This window comes from Cuculus canorus, chromosome Z (genome assembly GCF_017976375.1).
Source record: "Cuculus canorus isolate bCucCan1 chromosome Z, bCucCan1.pri, whole genome shotgun sequence".
In the NCBI taxonomy this organism is placed as follows: domain Eukaryota; kingdom Metazoa; phylum Chordata; class Aves; order Cuculiformes; family Cuculidae; genus Cuculus; species Cuculus canorus.
Window position 1 is genome coordinate 1257056 of NC_071441.1, and position 20772 is coordinate 1277827.

At 44.8% G+C, this 20772-nt stretch overlaps 1 protein-coding gene across 3 annotated transcripts in view; it reads left to right on the plus strand.

Moving 5' to 3' along the window:
• The first annotated feature begins 1260 nt into the window (after window positions 1–1260).
• GRAMD2B (GRAM domain containing 2B) overlaps window positions 1261–20772 on the plus strand; it is a 49199-nt gene continuing 29687 nt past the window's right edge. For 2 of the 3 annotated variants that reach the window (XM_054055056.1, XM_054055057.1), the window contains exon 1: window positions 1261–1448. In XM_054055056.1, coding sequence (XP_053911031.1) covers window positions 1324–1448 — 125 coding nt within the window. In that variant the 5' untranslated portion in view covers window positions 1261–1323. Of the gene's footprint in view, window positions 1449–14241; window positions 14348–20772 lie in introns of those variants that run through there. The other variant, XM_054055058.1, reaches the window with a different exon arrangement.

The window sequence follows — 20772 nt, forward strand, 5'->3', positions numbered from 1 at the left end:
AGGTATGAGCTACTCCTAAACTACCTCAGTAACACCATCTGTGAAGCCACAAGAGCATTTAACTCGCCAGATAACTACCTGACCGGGTTAGTTCAGCAGTAGCATGGGCAAATCTAGAAGCCCTTCAGTACAGCCACATGCAATGTGGTCACATAATTGCAGGCTGGAAAGCACAGACCTCCATATGGTGAAATACGGTAGGTTAGAGAGGGGCATAGTACTCTGTAACAGAATTTAACTGTTTGGTAGACAACATCAAAGGTCCATGAACTTGAAGGAAGGAAATTGTGTCATGTTTTCTCCTTGATAGAAATGTTCCTGGAATCACCCATTCAGGGAAAAATACAGTTGCCCTCTCTCTGTCCTTGCTCTTTAATGTACAGAAGGAACACAGCTGCCATTCTGAGTTCTAATGAAGGGTTTCCATTACATTTTACTATCCAATTAGATTGCTTTCAAAGATAAATATTTCATATTAATTATTTAAAAGCTTCCCATGTCACTTAAGTTTTCTAATCCATTTTAAGGATATTTGTTTCTTTAAAAAGAATAAAGACTTCCTATCCTAAGCGGGTGTTTGTGAACAAAGCAGCAGGTCGAAGGCCAATTCTCCTTGTGACTAGAGGAGGAAAATAGCTTTTGTTTACTGTATTTGTTGAAGGTAGCATTCGTTTCATGGAGGAGGAATTAAGTGCAGAGACTTCACCCGGTTAGCCAGCCTTGGTTTGATCATGCAGGATCAAACAGAATCAGAGTAACAAAAAGGGCTAGACAGCAGGAAACCAAAGATGAATAACATCGGTGCATACACGTGCACTGATTTGTCACTGGAGAAGTGCAATGCAATAAGTTTGACGTGTCAGGATGGGTGGATATAGTCACTTCTAAAAGAGCCATAATTTTGTTATTCAAATTTGGGTAACTAAAACCAGGTAGATAATTCAAGAAGTATAATTTATGACAGACCATGTTACAGGATTTGGTACAAACCTGTCAATGAAGCATCATTTCAGTTAGAAGTTCGTGTTTTACGTTACTTCTTTTTCATCAAAACAAGTTACTGCTGTTAATAATATCATTCCAAAGACACAGTGCACCTAGATTTGATGATTTTTGTTTCCAAGTAAACCTAAGAAGTGCTGCAGATAAAAAAGAAAACTACTTTGTGATGTGACATCAATATGTTACTCATTAACTGATTTAAAAAACCAGCCCGAGCCGCATTCACACAGAGACTGCACTTCCTACAGCAGTGAAGGGCTGTGTGTTTGAAGGATCGCTCTGGAACTTAACTAACCTAACCCTGCAGTTAACTCCATTAAAATGACAAGAAGGGGGAATTCCTTTGAGGACTACATTTTTAATTTTGAAAGTCAGAACAACTTCCGGAAGCCAAGTAACGACAGCGCTGTCAGCCCTACAGAGAGTGCCAAATCAGTATTTATAAGGTAAATCCCAACGTGTTTGTGTGCTCTGTATGTATCTGTACTTGATGCTGAGGGGCAGCAACTCAGGAGGGCACTGAGACAAATGCACTGGTGAAAATACCATAATGAGGAAGTTAATACGAGAAGGCAATGAATAAAGAGATTATATTTTCACGCGTGTTACTCATTGGGAAGGGGACCACTACTGTAAAGGAGAAATTTTTAAGGAGAATAATTTAAGACAGAAGGTTTTGTTCTCTCTTTCCTTATCTATTAGACTGAAGTAGGGCTTTGAATGTGTATAGCATTGTATACTGATTAATTCATGTCATAAAATGACATCTGCGAGGTCATCCAATACTATCTATGACATTTAAGTGTATTTCTGTACAAAACAAATGTAAGTTTTATTAGAAAAGGGAATTTAACAAAATATTTTCTTGTGTGGTTAGGCCTATGTGAAACTTTACAATGCTTATTAAGTTATGTTTCAAGAGAAAAGCTACCATAATCTCAAGGAGTATGCATGGAAGTTGAATGCTTGCATGAATGCATACTGCTAAAGGGCTTGCTGATAGAACAATAGCAAACAATTTTTAAAGATAGATCTGTTTTCTTACTTTGGAAGGGTGGACTTGTTGGATTGCAGCCTTACAGGGAGGTGGAATTCATTGCAATGAAGAGTTCTGGATAAATCATGTGCATTTTAGACAGCATAGATAAATGAAGGAAGGCACAGTCACAGGGTTACTGACACTTTACCACTTATTCTTCCCCATCTACTACAGAAGAGAGACAAGTAAACATGCATGCTATTTATGTCAACCCATTACAGAAAAAAAAAAAAAGCTTTAAAAAGCTATTCAACATATACATTTCTCAGTTCTTAACCAACTTGAAAATTCATTGCCAAACTCCATCCTTAACATCTGTTCAGTGCCCAGCCACCCTGAAGGGTGATTTGAAGAGATCACCTCTATACAGACTTTGTGTGACTGAATTATATTTCTTTGTAGCTGTGCACAAATTCCTTATATGGGGTGACAGCTCACATCATTAATTCGGTCACAAGTTTAAATAAGTCTGCTGGCCTCATTTTTCCTCTTTTGAAATGTAATTAGGGCTTCTTGATATTATATCTGCATAACGTCCTTTCTTTCAGCAAGATAATGTCCAACAGTTTAACAAAGAACAAGAAATCAGGAATCTTACGTTTTAATTAGAGCTCAAAGGCTCTTACCTAGATCTATTCACTTAGATCCTGTTTTTTAAAATAACATCCATGCTTTTTTAAAAATGTTTTATATATGCCTCTCTTGATCTCATTTTCCTATTAGCTATGACACGTGAGTGCATACAGTGGCATGTGCAGCATTCAATACAAACAGATGACGTTTAAACACTTCTAATTTGGGCAATAGAAAGTTTGTCCTCTTTTCTCTTCCCAGCTCGGTACACCAGGCAGACAGATCTACCTACTTTTTTTATTTACCACTAGATAACCAGTAGGCAAAAAGCTACCATATATGCTCTGATAGCAACGTGATCAGCCCTTACAAAGAACAGAGTCCTTTGCCTCATATTTCTCAATAGTCAACCTGCCTGCCAAGTAGCAGTGGCAGAGGCCAGCCCTCTAGAGACCCAGTTTACCCAACTGCAGTTTCAGTAAGGATAATGTAATTATAAAGCCCTGCTGTAAAACATACCCTTTTCAATAGCAAAGCTGGAATAGTAGGCTGCAAATACTACACAGTTTAATAAGAAGAATGCATGACTGCACTCAATAAGTTAGTAGCTGCACTGAGCTCTCACTGAACATGCTTGTCGTGTGTTTGTTACAGTCATGATACGTTTATCTACAATGAGTCACATGAAAAATCAGGGGAAATGCTTTTGGGAAGAAGGTGCAGGCTCTGCATTTTTAGGTACTATTTTCAATATAGCCCTATTTACTTAGAACACATTTTCCATATATGAAGATGCATCCACAGAGAAAATTTACTGTATTAATGACTGTTCTTCTTTACCCCAATTATTCATGCCTGAAGACAAAAAACTGACTATGTACCTAGGTTTTTATATACCTCTATTTTTACCTCAGTGTAATTGGCACCATATGGATGAGCACAAATTTGCCAGAATCCAGGGGGTCATTAACATTTCAGAGAAGGGAACTCACAGGTTATCACCATAGCAGCATGTTACTCCTGGCACAGGCCAGAACTAATTTCAGAAGCAAATTAAGACTCTGGAGCTACAGCTGAGGTGTCAGCTATGCATAATAGATCAAAGATTTGTATTGATAAAAGTATTGTCCACATATTTATACAGCATCTTATCAGCATGAATGTATAGAGTTCTTCTGACACTAGAACAAAACATTTTCCAGTAGTCCAGATCGAAATACTGGCAAAAGCAATAGGTACGTTAGCCTTCCCTTTGGAGCTTATCCTTGTAATGTGAGTCAATATCCTGCATCCAGGTCTCCTAAACTTTAGAAAATCCTCAAGCCTTGTGGTTTTGACCAGTCTTCAGATTGACCCTGAAAAAAATGTACTGAACACAAGAGAATGAGATTTTTATGTAGTTTAGATCAGGACTACTGACCACCAGCTCTGCAAATGTCATACTCTACATATGTAACATCAACTCTAGCAATAATCAAATGCAGACTGCATAGCAAATGCTTGTTAAAAAGAAAAAAAAGTTTGAGATTCACACTTTGGTTTTTTGATATTAGGTAAAAAAATATAAATAATTAAAGAAAATGCAAGCAAAAAAAGTACCTTAAGGAGAGGTATGTTTTCTAAATGCAATGTCATGGAATAGTGGACAAAAGGGTCCGTAACTCTAATCCTGGCTTGGCAGATCATTTGGTGTATTACAATGTGTAAATCAATTAAACACAATACTTGCATTTTCCATCTGTGATACGGCATTAACATTTACCTATCTTTTGCAGAAAGATTATCTTGTTACAGTTAGGGTTTTTTGGTTTGGACACAAAAAATGATCCATACATTCAGGCTTTCTCTCTAAAGATTTTTAGATGGAAATCTGATCTTTTTTAAGGAAACGTATTTCTGCATTGAAATTACATCCCTCAAAAACATTCAGTGCACTGCTGTAAGGCTGAGGCTTAGTTCAGACTAAGACAAGCAGTCACATTAAAGATATAAACACCTACCTACCCTGTCCTAAAAGATGTATCGTCTTTATAGCTCAACCATGAGCACCTGAAACACTGGCAGCCACTCTGCTGCTCAAAGGTTTCCACCTGGGATTTGGCATTCACGCTGTGTGGCCTTGCTCTGCAAGATGTATCTATGGGATTTTTTCCCCAAGGGTAACGTGGTTCCTAGTTCTAAGGAACTAGGAACAAACAGTAAGTCTATCCTGCTCAGTAGAACAGCTTATTTTTCACAGCCCCATCTGATGTAAAGACTGTCGGAGAACTTATAGCGTGATTCATTCTTTCACATTACTTGTGTCCCTTCCTTTAGCACTCCTCTCCTCAGAGTAAGAACAATTCTTTCCTAAGCTCCTGGAAAGTCTGAGCACTAGTTTTTCTTAGAGTGGACTCAATTTACCCTCAAAGACGCCGTGCTAACTTTTGCTTTCTTAACATACTGTACTACTGTTGTTCACAGACTGCCAGATGATTAAACATTTCTCTCAAAAAAGATCACCATATTTAGATATAGCATAAATGTTTGCATGCATGCATGCATATCTGGTTCAAAGAGGTATCCATGTATATTCCTTTATGATACACAGATGCACTAATTACATACATACATCCACTGCACATTATATATAAACAGATGCATGTAATCTGTTTGATGCCTTGATCCTAGTGCACCTGGATTGAAATTTTTGTCCATGTAATCGCTATACAGAGATGTCACACTTGGAGGTCACTGAGGATTTCCTTTGGACATTTATAAGCAGAGGATGACAAATCAAGCTAAGCTGATTCAGGGTAGAAAAAGCAATATTTTTATTTACCTTTACATGCCTAGCTGGCCAGTATATGAAATGACAGTTATAAATGCAGAAAAACAGGCTCCACTGCCATGGGATTTGGTAGTTCCATTAACGACAAGATCTAGGCATCACAGCATTCTAACAATGCCATCCATGAGGCATTCAGGACAATATATTGCTTGGGAAGTATGCCATGACTGCTTTTTTTTGTCATTAACTACCAGGAGACACTGACCTGTGTTTTTCAGCAGAGGGCCAACTGGCCAAGTGCCACCTCCCAGGTAGCAGAACTGAACTATTACACGTTACAAGGTTGGTTTTTTTCAGAAAGTGAGAAAGTTGCCATGAGCAATGTGGAGAGAGATGAATGTTCCTTTACTTCACCTGTTTCACTGTTTTTTGCCATTAGCGCTCCTCCCCATACTGTTTTATTCTGCAATACAACACACAGTAAGATACACAGGTAAGATTCACAGTACGCAGCATGTCTTTTGCAACTCTACACAGTAAGTGTGAATGCCATTGGTATCAAAATGGCAATAAATGTGCTGGTGGAATGCACAAACAACGTGTTACACATTCACTATGAGGGGGGCTGACACCCCAGAATTTTTGTGTGAGAATCTCTCTCCTTCCTCCTGCTGGATGCTACAGTACATAACTGTAGTGTAGTCTATTGCATACAATTTTCAGTATTCAGCCAGAATGAACAGCTTCAGTGTATCTCACCATTTGTGGTGAGAAATATTCTAACTAGCTTTCAGTGCAGCTTACTTCATACATTCTGTGCACTTCCCTGTCCAAAGGGTAGTTCTACTAACACAGTAATCCAGGCTCCTTTTTTTTTAAAAAAAAAAAACAGGAATGGATAGGCAGATACGACTTACAGCAAATTGCTCAGAAGAAGCCAATGACCTAGTACAGGTGTCAATAAAGCAATCCCACACTTTTAAAAACAAATAAATTACTAAGCTCTTAATCCAGACAAGGAATGGGACGAAAATGCTTTTTACTCCTTACAAAACTGCACCACCCATGGTGTTCTGGCCCTACTTATGGTTTACAGGCTAGTTAGGATCTTGTTTACTCCATTTATTTATACTTCAAGTATGCTGAGTGACTTGCAGATGTTCCTCAACATCCCTGCTTGAGGCAGGAGTATCATCAATGCCAGGTCAGATCAGGTATGGCTTTATCTATCTGGGTCTTGTAACCTCCAAAGATATAATCTACATTCTCTCTGGGCAACCTCTTCCAATGCTGTACCATCGACATAGTGCAGGGGAGGGGGGTTGTCTTTTATGGCCGGCATCTCCCAAGCTGACTTGCAAATATTCGAGAAATCAAAATCATAGAATCACTATGTTGGAAGGGACCCACTGTGTCATCGAGTCCAACCATTCCTAACACTCCCTAAACCATCCCTTAAACACCCCCAGGGAAGGTGACTCCACCCCGTCCCTGGGCAACCTCTGCCAATGCCCAATGACCCTTTCCGTGAAAAAGTTTTTCTGATATCCAGCCCGAACCTCCCCTGGTGCAGCTTGAGGCCATTCCCCCTTGTCCTGTCCCCTGTCACTGACGAGAAGAGCCCAGCTCCCTCCTCTCCACAACCTCCTTTCAGGCAGTTGTAGAGAGTAATAAGGTCTCCCCTCAGCCTCCTCTTCTCCAGGCTAAACACCCCCAGCTCTCTCAGCCGCTCCTCGTCAGACTTGTTCTCCAGCGCCTCACCAGCTTCATTGCTCTTCTCTGGACACGCTCCAGAGCCTCAACATCCTTCTTGTGGTGAGGGGCCCAGAACTGAGCACAGTACTCCAGGTGCGGTCTCCCCAGTGCCGAGTACAGAGGGAGAATAACCTCCCTGGACCTGCTGGTGACCCCATTTCTGATACAAGCCGAGATCCCATTGGCCTTCTTGGCCCCCTGGGCACACTGCTGGCTCATGTCCAGTCACTGTCAACCAACAACCCCAAGTCCTTCTCCTCCAGGCAGCTTTCTAGCCAGACTTCTCCTAGTCTGTAGCTGCTTGTGCCTCAAATGCAGGACCTGACATTTGGCCTTGATAAACTTCATGCCATTGGTCTCAGCCAATCGATCCAGCCTGTTCAGGTCCCTTTGCAGAGCCTCCCTACCTATGGAAAATAAATAATGTTAAATCAGCATACAAAAATACATAAATACTGTTGATTAAAACAACCTCCAACTGTTTATTTCCAGTTAGATTGTCTTTTTTGTCATTCATCAGCAACATCCTATCCAAGGGTCTCTAGGCATGGATAACAGTTGCTTTTATACAGACCTTTCCAGTGTGTCTCATTTGGCTCCTTTACTCTTCCTTTCCTCATGTCACTCAATACAGGACTCATTCTGATGAATTAAAGAAACTGGCTGAAAAAAACAATGACATTCACAAAGGATATGTGCAAGGTCATACTTAGTCAAATCTAACAATCAGCTGCTAATATATTAGAGAACATCTTATTTGTTCTTTATAAAAGCTTCACCAGGTCATGTAGGTTCAACAATTAAATGAGAGCCAACCTCACCCTGCTGTGAAACATGTAAACACTTTACTATGAAATATAAACAATGGCAGTGTGTATAGGAGAGATAAAGTAGTATCTTAATCTTGCTTCTGTTCAGTTTTTGTAAGGCTTCTGGTGTCCAACTTGGGGCACTGCACTTCGTGTAACATCTGAACCTATTAGAGACAGTTCATAGAAACAAAAGAAGTCCAGAAAACACGATTTATACCTTTTATATTAAGCTAAAGAGAAGAAGAAAATGGGGGAAAAGGGAGACAGCTTTTCACTGTTCTTCATATTAAATAAATTAAAAATCAATGTCTTTAAATATCAGCAAGAAGGATTCAGGGTCATGTTATAGAATAAGGCTTCTGGAAGATAAGACTTCTGATAGCAAACACTGGAATTGATTGACTGGATACATTGCTGACTTTTAAGAACAACTTAGCAAGGGTCATATCAGGAATGACACAAGAAGAGCAGGCCTTGCTTTGGGATAGGTAATGAACTTGAAGATTTGATGAGTCTCTCCCCATTGTCGTTTTCTGTAATTTCATATGTATCCTAAGACTTTTTTTGCATTGAAGGTTTTTCCTATTATTTAATCTCTAGTTTTCCATACTTTGCTTTGTTATAAAGACTGTGGAAGGTCTTGATTACTGAAAACTCTCAACCCTCAACCCTCTCTGAGGCTTAATGCAGTTTCTTCAGTGCAGGAACGTCAATTTTTGCTTACATAGCATCACCAGTACTTCAGGCATTAAAGAGCAACTGGGAATTTTATAGTATGCTTTCTGTCCCTAATTCGCACTTTATCAGTTAGAAAAAACAGTCCAGATTTTCACACAACAATGAGCCTCTGTTGGTAACAGCTTGGTCTTCACATACTTGCTTTATTGTATCTGTACACATGAGCAATTATAACTGTACATTAAAAGGTCCTTTGTGCTTTTTTTGTACATGTAAGACTTGCTACAACATATCAAAATAAAAGCATGAGATTTTGAAATCTATTCCACATAGACAGATGCACACCTGAAGGTGTAATGTAAGTCAGTTCTCTCTACGTATTACTGAGAATCCTAGCATTCAGGACTTTTATCATTCAGAAGTGTGTTTTCTCACTCTGGTGTTCCGGCACAAGGCACAGTTTGACAAAGCTTCACCACAGTTCCTTTTTCAAATCCTCCAAAACCCACAAGCTATACTTATTGCTTATTACTTCCACTGTCATTAGCAGGCAATAACAAAAAGCACTAAAGAGGCTTGTCTTGAAAATTTGCCAGAAACAAGTCTCTGACAACAGCTAAAATATCACAGAATCACAGAATCACAGAATCACAAGGTTGGAAAGGACCCATTGGATCATCGAGTCCAACCATTCCTAACACTCCCTAAACCATTCCCTCAGCACCTCATCCACCCGCTCCTTAAACACCTCCTGGGAAGGTGACTCGACCCCCTCCCTGGGCAGCTGTTCCAGGGCCCGATGACTCTTCCTGTGAAGAATTTTTTTCTGATATCCAACCTGAACCTCCCCTGACGGAGCTTCAGGCCATTCCCCCTTGTCCTGTCCCCTGTCACTTGGGAGAAGAGCCCAGCTCCCTCCTCTCCACAACCTCCTTTCAGGCAGTTGTAGAGAGTAATAAGGTCTCCCCTCAGCCTCCTCTTCTCCAGGCTAAACAACCCCAGCTCTCTCAGCCGCTCCTCGTCAGACGTTCTCCAGCCCCTCACCAGCTTCGTTGCTCTTCTCTGGACACACTCCAGAGCCTCAACATCCTTCTTGTGGTGAGGGGTCCAGAACTGAAGACAGTATTCGAGGTGCGGTCTCACCAGTGCTGAGTACAGAGGGAGAATCCCCTCCCTGGACCTGCTGGTGACCCCATTTCTGATACAAGCCAAGATGCCGTTGGCCTTCTTGGCCCCCTGGGCACACTGCTGGCTCATGTTCAGTCGGCTGTCAACCAGCACCCCCAGGTCCTTCTCCTCCGTGCAGCTCTCCAGCCACTCTTCCCCCAGTCTGTAGCGCTGCATAGGGTTGTTATGCCCCAAGTGCAGGACCCGGCATTTGGCCTTGTTGAACCTCATCCCATTGGTCTCGGCCCAGCAGTCCAGCCTGTTCAGATCCCTCTGCAGAGCCTCCCTACCCTCCAGCAGGTCGACACTTCCTCCCAGCTTAGTGTCATCTGCAAACTTGCTGAGGGTGCACTCAATGCCTTCATCCAGGTCATTGATAAAGACATTGAACAGGGCTGGACCCAGTACTGAGCCCTGAGGAACTCCACTTGTGACTGGCCTCCAGCTGGAGTTAACTCCATTGACCACCACTCTCTGGGCCATCCAACCAGTTTTCAACCCAGGAGAGTGTGCGCCTGTCCAGGCCAGAGGCTGACGGTTTCTGCAGCAGAAGATATCATGACATAAAACAAAATATTTAGCAAGGATTCATTTGTAGTGTCTCGGCTGCAGGCGTCAATTTATTTGAATGTAGGTTCTTTCTACAGTAAATACCCTGACTAATTGAAACAAATTGCATACCTTGAGAACGGAGCCAGACAAAACTAAAGTCAGACTAAGCTCCATGGACCAAGCAGCAACTTTCCAGCTCTTGCACCAGTGCTACCCCCGCCTTCCCTGACTCTTTCAGTTCCAGCTCCACTCATAGCCCAGAGAGCTGAAATGGGGACTGTTTTGTTATGCCTTGGATAAATGGGGTGACCCTAAACAGCCACGGGTTGCATCTGGCACAGCGGGTGGGAGAGGCTACGCAATGCAGTGCCGGACATACTCACGTGCTCCACAAGTCACTTGGTCTGTTCAGCCTGGAGATGAGGAGACTGAGGGGAGACCTCATCGTGGTCTACAGCTTCCTCACAAGGTGGGGAGGAGGAGCAGGTGCGGATCTCCTCTTTCTGGTGGCCAACAATAGGACATGTGGGAATGCCAGCAGGATGTCCCAGGGGAGATTTAGGTTGGATATTAGGAAAAGGTTCTTCACCCAGAGAGTGGTGGAGGGCTGGAACAGGCTCCCTGGGGAAACAGTCACTGTGACAAGCCTGACAATGTTCTATAAGCATTTGGACAATGCCCTCAGACACACGATGGGATCATCCTATGCAGGGACAGGAGCTGGACTCCATGATCCTTGCGGGTCCCTTCCGACTCAGGACATTCTATGATTCTGACTCTGATCTGACTTGTGCCAGATGCTGCCATTTGACCTTTCTGAGGGCATGCAACTTCCCCAACAGCTCCACCAGCACAAGCCAGGGAGAAGGCTATGCTCACTTGTCTTTTGTGTGACATTAGATCCTTTTGGAGGGAAACAAACCAGCCTAGGATTCTGCTGAAGAGACAGGAAACAAAAAACCACATTGGGCAGACACAGCTGGAAACTCAGATAATCACCACAGAAGCTGGAGGCCCCTTGCCTGGAAGTATTCAAGGCCAGGCTGAATGGGGCTCTGAGCAACCTGATACAGTTCAAGATGTCCCTGCTTCAGCAGGGGGGTTTGACTGGGTGACCTGCAAAAGTCCCTTTGAAGCCAAAGAATTCTATGATTCTAGGATTCTAAGTTCTTGTTCGTACAGCGGTCTGGAGGCCAGCATCACGAGAGCTACCTGGCAGAGAAGGGCCTGGGGGTGTTGGTTGACAGCCAGCTGAATAAGAGCCAGCAGTGTGCCCAGGTGGCCAAGAAGGCCAGTGGCATCCTGGTCTGTATCAGAAACAGTGTGGCCAGCAGGTCCAGGGCACTGATTGTACCCCTGTACTGAGCACTGGTGAGGTTACACCTCAAAACCTCAAAAACCTCAAACTGTGTTCCGTTTTGGGCTCCTCACTATGAGAAAGACATTGAGGTCCTATAGCATGTCCAGAGAAGGGCAGTGGAGCTGCTGAAGAGGCTGGAGAGCAAGCCTTATGAGGAGTGGCTGAGAGGCTTGGCAGAAGAGGAGAGAAGGAGGCCGAGGGCAGATCTTATCACTGTCTACAACACTCTGAAAGGAGGTAGTAGTGTGGTGGGTGCTGGTCTCCTCTCCCAAGTAACAAGTGGTAGGATGAGAGGAAATGGCCTCAAGTTGTGCCAGGGGAGGTTCAAATTGGATATTAGGAAAAACATCATCACTGAAAGGGTTATCAGGCACTGAAATGGGCTGCCCAGGGAAGTGATGGAGTCCACACCACTGGAGATGTTTGGAAGACCAGTAGACGAGATGCCCAGCTGCCTTCACCTCAGTCCTCCAGCCACCTTCCCTACTCAGACTACGTGTGTGAGGTGGTTGTCAGTCTCTTTTCCCAAGTAATAGGATGAGAGGAAATGGCCTCAAGTTGTGCTGGGGAGGGTTTAGACTGGATATTAGGAAATATTACTTCACTGGGTTGTCAGGCAGTGGAACAGGCTGCCCAGAGAAGTGCAGGACTCACCATCCCTGGAGATATTTAAATTTAAAAGATGGGTAGGTTTGTCACTTTGGGACATTCAGATTAGACATTAGGAAAAGTATCTTCACTGAAAGGGTTATTGGGCACAGCACAGGCTGCCCAGGGAGGTGGTTGAGTCACCATCCCTGCACGGTGAACTCCTCCAGGGATGGGGCAGCCACAACTTCCCTGGGCAACCTGTTCCAGTGCCTCACCACTCTCATTGTGAAGAATTTCCTCCTTATGTCTAGTCTAAATCTGCCCCTCTCCAGTCTATACCCATTCCCCCTCGTCCTATCCCCACAAGCCTTTGTGAACAGTACCTCCCCAGCTTTCTTGTAGCCCCTTCAGGTACTGGAAGGTCGCTATAAGCTCTCCTTGGAGCCTTCTCCAGGTTGAACAGCGCAACTCTCTCAGTCTGTCCCCATATGGGAGGTGCTCCAGCCCTCAGATCATCCTTGTAGCCCTCCTCTTTTTGTGATTCTACGATTCAATGGTTTGGTGGTGGACTTAAAAAGGTTCTGTTTATGACGATCTTAAAAGGCCTTTTCCGACCTATTGATTCTATGATTCCATGATTGTATGAATCTATGGTTTACTGATAGACTGTTTATGTTTGAACTCTATGACAAATTCTATGACTTTGCCGTTTTAGGGGTGGACTTTGCAGTATTTGGTTTATGGTAGAGCTCTATTATCTTAAAGGTTTTTTCCAACCTATCAATTCTATGACTCTGTGATTCTATGACTCTGTGGTTTAGTGGTGGGCTTACAAAGGCTGTGTTTATGGTGAGCAGCGTGCCCAGGTGGCCAAGGCGGCCAATGGCATCTTGGCTTGTGTCAGAAACAGCGTGGCCAGCAGGTCCAGGGAGGTGATTCTGCCCTTGGACTCGGCACTGGGGAGACCACATCTCAAATCCTGTGCTCAGTTCTGGGCCCCTCACCACAAGAAGGATGTTGAGGCTCTGGAGTGTGTCCAGAGAAGAGCAACGAAGCTGGTGAGGGGCTGGAGAACAAGTCTGACGAGGAGCGGCTGAGAGAGCTGGGGTTGTTTAGCCTGGAGAAGAGGAGGCTGAGGGGAGACCTTATTGCTCTCTACAACTGCCTGAAAGGAGGTTGTGGAGAGGAGGGAGCTGGGCTCTTCTCCCAAGTGACAGGGGACAGGACAAGAGGGAATGGCCTCAAGCTGCACCAGGGGAGGGTCAGGCTGGACATTAGGAGAAAATTTTGGTCATTGGGCGCCCTCAGAGGCTGCCCGGGTTTAAAAGCTGGGTAGACAAGGTGCTCAGGAACGTGGTTTAGTGGCAGACGTAATGGTTGGACTCAATGATCCAAGAGGTTTTTTCCAACCTGGTAATTCTATGATCTCAAAGGCCATTTCCAACCTACTGATTCTATCATTCCGTGATTCTACGAGTCTGTAATTTAGTTGTGGACTTAGAAATGCTGCGTTTATGGTGATATTACAGGTCTTTTCCAAATTATTGATTCTACGATTCTGTGATTCTGTGATTCTATGGTTTAGTGATAGACTTAGAAGGGCTGTGTTTATGGTCTTTTTCAACTTACAAATTCGACGATTCTGTGGTTACAGAGGAGGACAAACAGTATTTGATTTATGGTTGAACTCTATGATCTTAAAAGATCTTAACCGATCCTTTCCACCCTATCGATTCTGTGACTCGGGGAGTCTATAGCTCAGTGGTGGACTCGGAAGGGCTGCGTTTATGGTGATAGTAAAGGTTTTCTCCAACCTACGAGTCCGTGATTCTGTGACTCCGCGGACCGGCGCTGCGCTCCCAGAGGTCCCCCCGCCCGAGGGGCTCCGCGGTTCCGAGTGAAACCCCATCCACTGTCTCCGCCCACGGAACGCTGAGGAGGCCTTTGTGGGCGGCCCCGCCCCGCGCGTCCCGCATGGAGCGCTGAGGCGCGGCGCGGCGCGGGGCCATGGCCGAGCGGCGCACGGACGGCAGGGCCGCCCCGAGGCTGTGAGTGCTGCGCTGCGCGGGGCGGGGGAGGCGGCCCGGGGCGTCGCGGGCTGGCACCGGCGTCCGGGACATCCCGCGGGCATCCGAGCAGCCCCGCGGGGATACCGAGCAGCCCCACGGGGATCCTGGGCATTCCAAAGAGATCCCGAGCAGTCCCACAGGGATCCCGAGCAGCCCCGCGGGGATCCCGAGCAGCCCCCTGGGGATCCCGAGCAGCCCCACGGGGTCCTGAGCAGCCCCACGGGGATCCCAAGCAGCCCCACGGGGTCCTGAGCAGCCCCACGGGGATCCCGAGCAGCCCCACGGGGATCCCGAGCAGCCCCACGGAGATCCTGGCATCCCACAGGGTTCCTGAGCGGCCCCTCGGGGATCCCGAGCAGCCCCACGGGGATCCCGAGCAGCTCCACGGGGATCCTGAGCACCCCCACGGGGATCCTGGGCATCCCACGGGGATCCCAAGCAGCCCCACGCAAATCCTGAGCAGTCCCACAGGGATCCTGGCATCCCACAGGGTTCCCGAGCAGCCCCTCGGGGATCCCGAGCAGCCCCACAGGTATCCTGAGCAGCACTGAGGGCATCCCAAGCAGACCTGTATGTATCCTGAGCAGCTCCACGGGCATCCCAAGCCACCCCATGGGCATCCCTAACAGCCTGCGAGCACCCTGAGCAGCCCCACGGGCACCCTGAGCAGCCCCACGGGCATCTCCAGCCATCCCGCAAGCATCCCGAGCAGTCTGTGGGCATGCCAAGCAGCCCCACGGGCATTCCAAGCAGTATGAGGGCATCCCTGGTGGCACCGGGGGCATTCAGAGGAGCCCATGGGCATCCCGAGCAGCCTGCAGACATTTTGAGCGGCCCACAGGCATCCCAAGCCATCCCGCAGGCATCCCAAGCAGTCTGCGGGCATCCTGAGCAGTGTGAGGGCATCCCGAGCCACCCCATGGGCATTCTGAGCAGCCTGTGGGCATCCCAGTCAGCCCCACGGGCATCCTGAGCGGCACTGAGGGCATCCTGAGCAGCCTACGGGCATCCCAAGGAGCACCATGGGCATCCCGAGTAGCTCCGCGGACATCCTGCAGGCATCCTAAGCAGCCTGTGGGCAACCTGAGCTGCCCTGTGGGCCGCCCGAGCAGTCTGCAGGCATCCCGAGCATCCTACAGGCATCCCAAGCCGTGCCATGGGCATCCTGAGCCACCCCACAGGCATCCCGAGCAGCCCCACGGGCATCCCGAGCATCCTACAGGCATCCCAAGCCATCCCATGGGCATCCCAAGCCACCCCACAGGCACCCTGCGTAACCTATGGGCATCCCAAGCCACGGCATGGGCATCCTGAGCAGCCTGTGGGTATCCCAAACAGCCTGTGGGCATCCCAAGCTGCCCCGTGGGGAGGGCAGCTGTGGAATCTGCGCTGGGCTTTGGCTTCAATGCTCATAAGGGTCTGCAGACTTAAATTAGGCTGCTCATCTGAGCTTTGCATTTCTTGGGAGGTGGCCCCAGCACGGCATTGACTCCGCTGTCGTGCTTTTAGGAGAGAGGTGTGTAAATAGTGTTGCTGGCAATTGGCAATGGTTTTAAACTGGAAGGGAGGAGGTTTAGATTACGCATTAGGAAGAAGTTCTTCACATTGAGGGTGGTGAGGCACTGGAACAGGCTGCCCAGGGAAGTTGTGGGTGCTGGATGTGTTCAAAGACAGGATGGATGGGGCTTTGAGCAGCCTGGTCCGGTGAGAAGTGTCCCTGCCCATGGCAGTGGGGTGGGACTAGGTGGGCTTTGAGGTTCCTTCTAACCCAAACTATTTTATGATTCCATGATAATTCCACGCAACAGGATGGAACCCCTTCTCTGCCATGGCACACAAGCCCAGACATTGTGCTCTGTCCCCTGCAGAAATGTGGACAGGCTGCAGTGGGAGGCTGCGATCCTCATCTCTGGGTGCCAAAGAAATGCAGAGCTTTGTCAAAGGTTCACAAGCTTTGGTACAGGCCAAGATGCGATAAAATGGGAGGTCAGTCTGGCTGCAGTGCCAGGCAGAGGTGGAACAGGGTCCACTCCAGCAGGGCGGTGGTTGCTTGCCTGCCTTGGTATGGCTTTCCCAGCACAGCCACAGCTGTACACAGCCTCCTCCTGCTTTTTAACCTGAGAGGTAGTGTGAAAATGGAGCAGATAAAGTGTTCAGAAATACTTAACGTTATTTTGGAGGAAAAAAAAAAGGCTTTGCCAGCTGGTAGAAGCTGCTTAGGCTAACTGTTGGAATGTAGGGAAGTCAAAACCTTCTATGGCCAGGAGGACTCCCTCCACTCTCCCAAGGCCACTGACTTTCCCAGCCTCTGATGGTGGCTGGGAGTGTCAGAGGGTAAAGGTTGCATCTCCTGCGTTGGCCTTTGGCTTCTTCTGGAAGTCTCCAGTTGTTCAGGTGCTTGTATGCCATATTAATGACCATCACATGAAAGTCTTGCAACTGTCTGGTTCTATACTGGACTATAAATTCACATGGGACTTTGCAGTCCAAAGGGTGTTGTTTGAGAAGTTAAGCATCTTTGAAAGGAAAAAAAACCTAAAAAACTGGAGCTTTCTCCTCAAAAGAAAAAAAAAAAAAAAAGACATTTTTCTAATCTGGGATGATTCTTTTACCCAAAAAACTTTATTTTTCATGAAGATTTAATTTTAAACAGCCTCCAGGGGAAGGGAGAACAAGTTATCAGTACTCTTTCTCTGGAAGGAAGCTCTAAGAAGGTCTGTGAAGGAGAGTTTTTTTACTTCCAACTCTTGTATCCCTGGTCTCTAAGCAGGTGTATTCCCAAAGTATGTATCACGGTGAAATTTGTTACCAGAAATAACTTGCTTGTTAGAGAGCACTGGGAATCAGAGTGTCTTCTAAATGTCCTTTATCCTGTATGGTGTAGTCGTACCAGTGACTTCATGTTACAAAGAAGACATAATTCCCCGACCTTCTTTAAAGCCTTCTGACTTCAAGCCTTGGCTCCTGATCTCCCACGCAGAATTATGCCAATGAGCTTGATGAAATTCTTCAGGTATGCAAGGTCTGTATCTGATTTTTCTCTTGAGAATGGGACTAGGAATCCGAGACCATATATAGAAGGCTTGATGTCAGAAACATTGCACGTGCTCCAACCAGCTACCCTCTGTTTTTTTCCCAGATGTTTTATCTTTCAGTGCTGAACCAGCTACAGTTGTAAAAGCGAGGTCAGTCTTACCCGGTGTGATAAATGGAGAAGCCTCACTCGCTGTGACTCTCTTCTTTTTTAGTTGTCAATTTTTGCTGTTCAGCAGAAGGTACATGTCACGCAGGGGAACATCAGGTGGTCTGTTGTGCTGCAAGCTGCAGTGTTCAGCATTGCTAGCCTGGGCAGCAGGAGGATGGAAAGACTGGAGTAGGCAAAAAAGTTTAGATGCTTTGTCTTAAACAAGAAAAATGTTTAAGCATGGCTGGCAATAAAGTTGGAATTAATTTTCCAATCCTGTTTACCTTGTAGTTGGATCTTTCTGAGAAACTGTTGTGTTCTCTTATTTGTGACTTAACCTCAGGCACCACGCAACTTTGGTTTAACTTAACACGAAGCTAGAGGGTGGATTGTTCAACTGAGAAACAAGAACAGAATCTTGCTTTTGATTCGGTTGGAAGTGAACTTGCTAAAAGTTGGGTTTAGTTTTAGAAAATTTTGTAGAGAAGTGTATGTGTTTGTGGTGGAATTTTATTCCCGTCATGTACTTCCAGGGAACAATATGCAACCAACAGAACTCATGCTGACTTCTGTTTGAAACAAATCCTGGCAGAGTTGTAGAGGCTCAGGGAATCTTTTAGTATTTTCCAAAGCTCAGGGGAAAGAGATTTATGTATGTGCCGTAATCTGTACTGCCTGGAGGTATGCTTAAAAGCTGCTCAGTTTAGAGGTGGCCTTTATTGCTTGATATGCTTTGGCTACTACCTTAAAGGTGTCCCTGCGGGACAGGTGCTTCCAAAGGTCTAGAAGTTTTTTGAGGGTTTTTTTGTTGGATTTTTTTTTTTAATTATTTCAAAATTAGATCTGAGAAGATTGTATTTATCTTCCAGTGATCCAGGAAAATGTATATGGAAAGAGTTAGGTACATTCATACTGACTTAGAAAATGGGCTTATCTAGCATGCTTATCAATAATTGCATCTTTTCAAAGTTTGCAGTGCATCCCTGGTGTTGTATAACCCCAGAGATAACACAGTGGAAGATGAATGCTGTTGTTATGCGTGTCCGAAAGACTGATGTGCCAGAAGTTTGTCAATATGTGGAGTTCCTCCCAGGCAAATCAAGAGTTCCTGTACAGAAAACATGTTCTGTGCGGTGTTCCCTGACCATTACATCCTGATGTGGTCTCAGACGAATAAGGAATTAACCCTTGCATTGTATTAAGAGTGTGTATTTTTCTGGCTGGAAAGGGGGAGGTGTTATGTTTATAGTGGTGCTACAGATGTGGTATCATTGAAAATAGTGTGTGAGAAACACTTATTCACTGGTAAAATACTGAAAAAGACAAAGTCTTCCAAGCAAAGGCAATAATATTTATTTCACAATTCAGCACTGAATCTGATGCCCTTCTAAAAAAAAGGCATCCCACCTTACGAAAGCAGTGGGTAGATATACTTGTTTTAGGCAAAGAACAGTGTAAATCCTCAAAGAATGTTTATTTTTTAGGTTATTCAGTCATGTCTGGAGACTTCCTTCGGATTCTCTCCTGACCCAAACCAGCTGTATCTTACAAGACAGATTTATATGATGAGATCATTAAACATACAAACCAGCTGTGGCAAAACTTATCAATTAATTCTCACAAGTGCATGGCACATTCAGGAAAAATGGCAGAGGTGTAATAACAAGCAGTTCATATTCCATGCTCACATCCCTTTGCTTTCAAACGCGCTTGCTCCCATTGGAGTCAGTATAGCATTTTCTGTTTTCCACAGGTAACATTTGGGCTACTATCATTAAATCTGTCTGTGCAAGGGCAATGTGCTGAGTTTCTGTATGCCAAGAAACTGCAGCCATTGAATGGCACATTCCGTTCCCTTACAGTTACAGCATAAGGTCGTGTCCAGTCGCTGAGTGTAGCTTAAAGAAATGAGGCGGCTAGGACTTAAGACTGTGAAAGGTATGGAAAGTTTTAGATATTACTATTTTTTTGAGCAAAAAATACATTGCAGCTACTGGGGAGCATATGCTATGGAAGGCAGTGGAAAATGCTTGCAGGAAAACTGAGTATTTCTGGGAAAAGGGAGAATGTGATTTTTATGGTTTGTTTATCTGACATGTTATGCTGCCATAACTGATGTTTCTAACTGATTATCAATTGGTAAGTTAAAAGAAGTTTCATTGACTCACCTGTGCATATTCACAACTGAGTAACTTTTTCTTGCTAAACTCTCTAGTGAGAAATACAAAATGCAGAGGAAAAAAGGGGAGATTGTTTGTTACCAATTTAAAGTTTTGTTTCAGCTTTGATCCAGCAGCCGAACTTCTGCTTTTCTTTTGTGAAGGGAAGAAGGGCTTACATGTACGCCTATGTAGTTCATGTTCTGTACTGTCAGTGGATGAAGATATTAAAACGTATTAAAACGTATTAAGTATCATATTTTTTAATTCTTCCCAGGTAGTTCTTCCCTATTTTTGTAGTGAAAGTTGTCGTTTGTGATCTGGAAAGGATACGCCTACAAACTGAAACACTTTAATTTTGAGGTGTGACAGAAAAGAGGTTTTCAATCTAGATGACTGCCATTTGTTTGTGATGGTATTTTTTGATTGCTCCTGTTTTTTCTTTTTTCCATCGTCCTTACTTCATTCACTGTATACACACCCTTAGGTTTTAAAAGCAGTTTTTTTACAAATAAAGGTGCCACGTGTAAATGTATACAATGAGTCTGAACAGCCTTTTTTTTTTTTTTTTGTACCAAAGTGCTTCATTGTCCAACCTGAAATATTCCTGAATGTGCTGCCTTTACTGGTTATATGCAGTCTGTGAGAAATGCTTGTTAGGCAGCGTGCTACAGATAAGCATTGGGGAGCAGCATTTGTTTCTGGTATTTGACAGGTGATGCATAAAAATAGTTTCAGGGTATTGTCTTCATACCACCGTCTCCATATATGTTTCAGTCTTGTGATGAGAAATTACGTGCTTATCTAATGATACCACTGTCAGTATTAATGATCTTTATACTCCGTATGTAGTTGTTGCCAAGTCCACATATATCCTTTCCAGGTAGATTTTTTAGACTTGCATTACTGTTACACCAGGGAGATCTTATGTTTGGTCTAGCAACCCCTACAGACCTCATTTGTAGTACTTATTTTAACCAAAATTCATAGGTAGCTGTCTGGGTCCAGCTAGGCTGATCAGCAAAAGTCTCTTCAAATATTGTCATCACAGAGCAAATAAT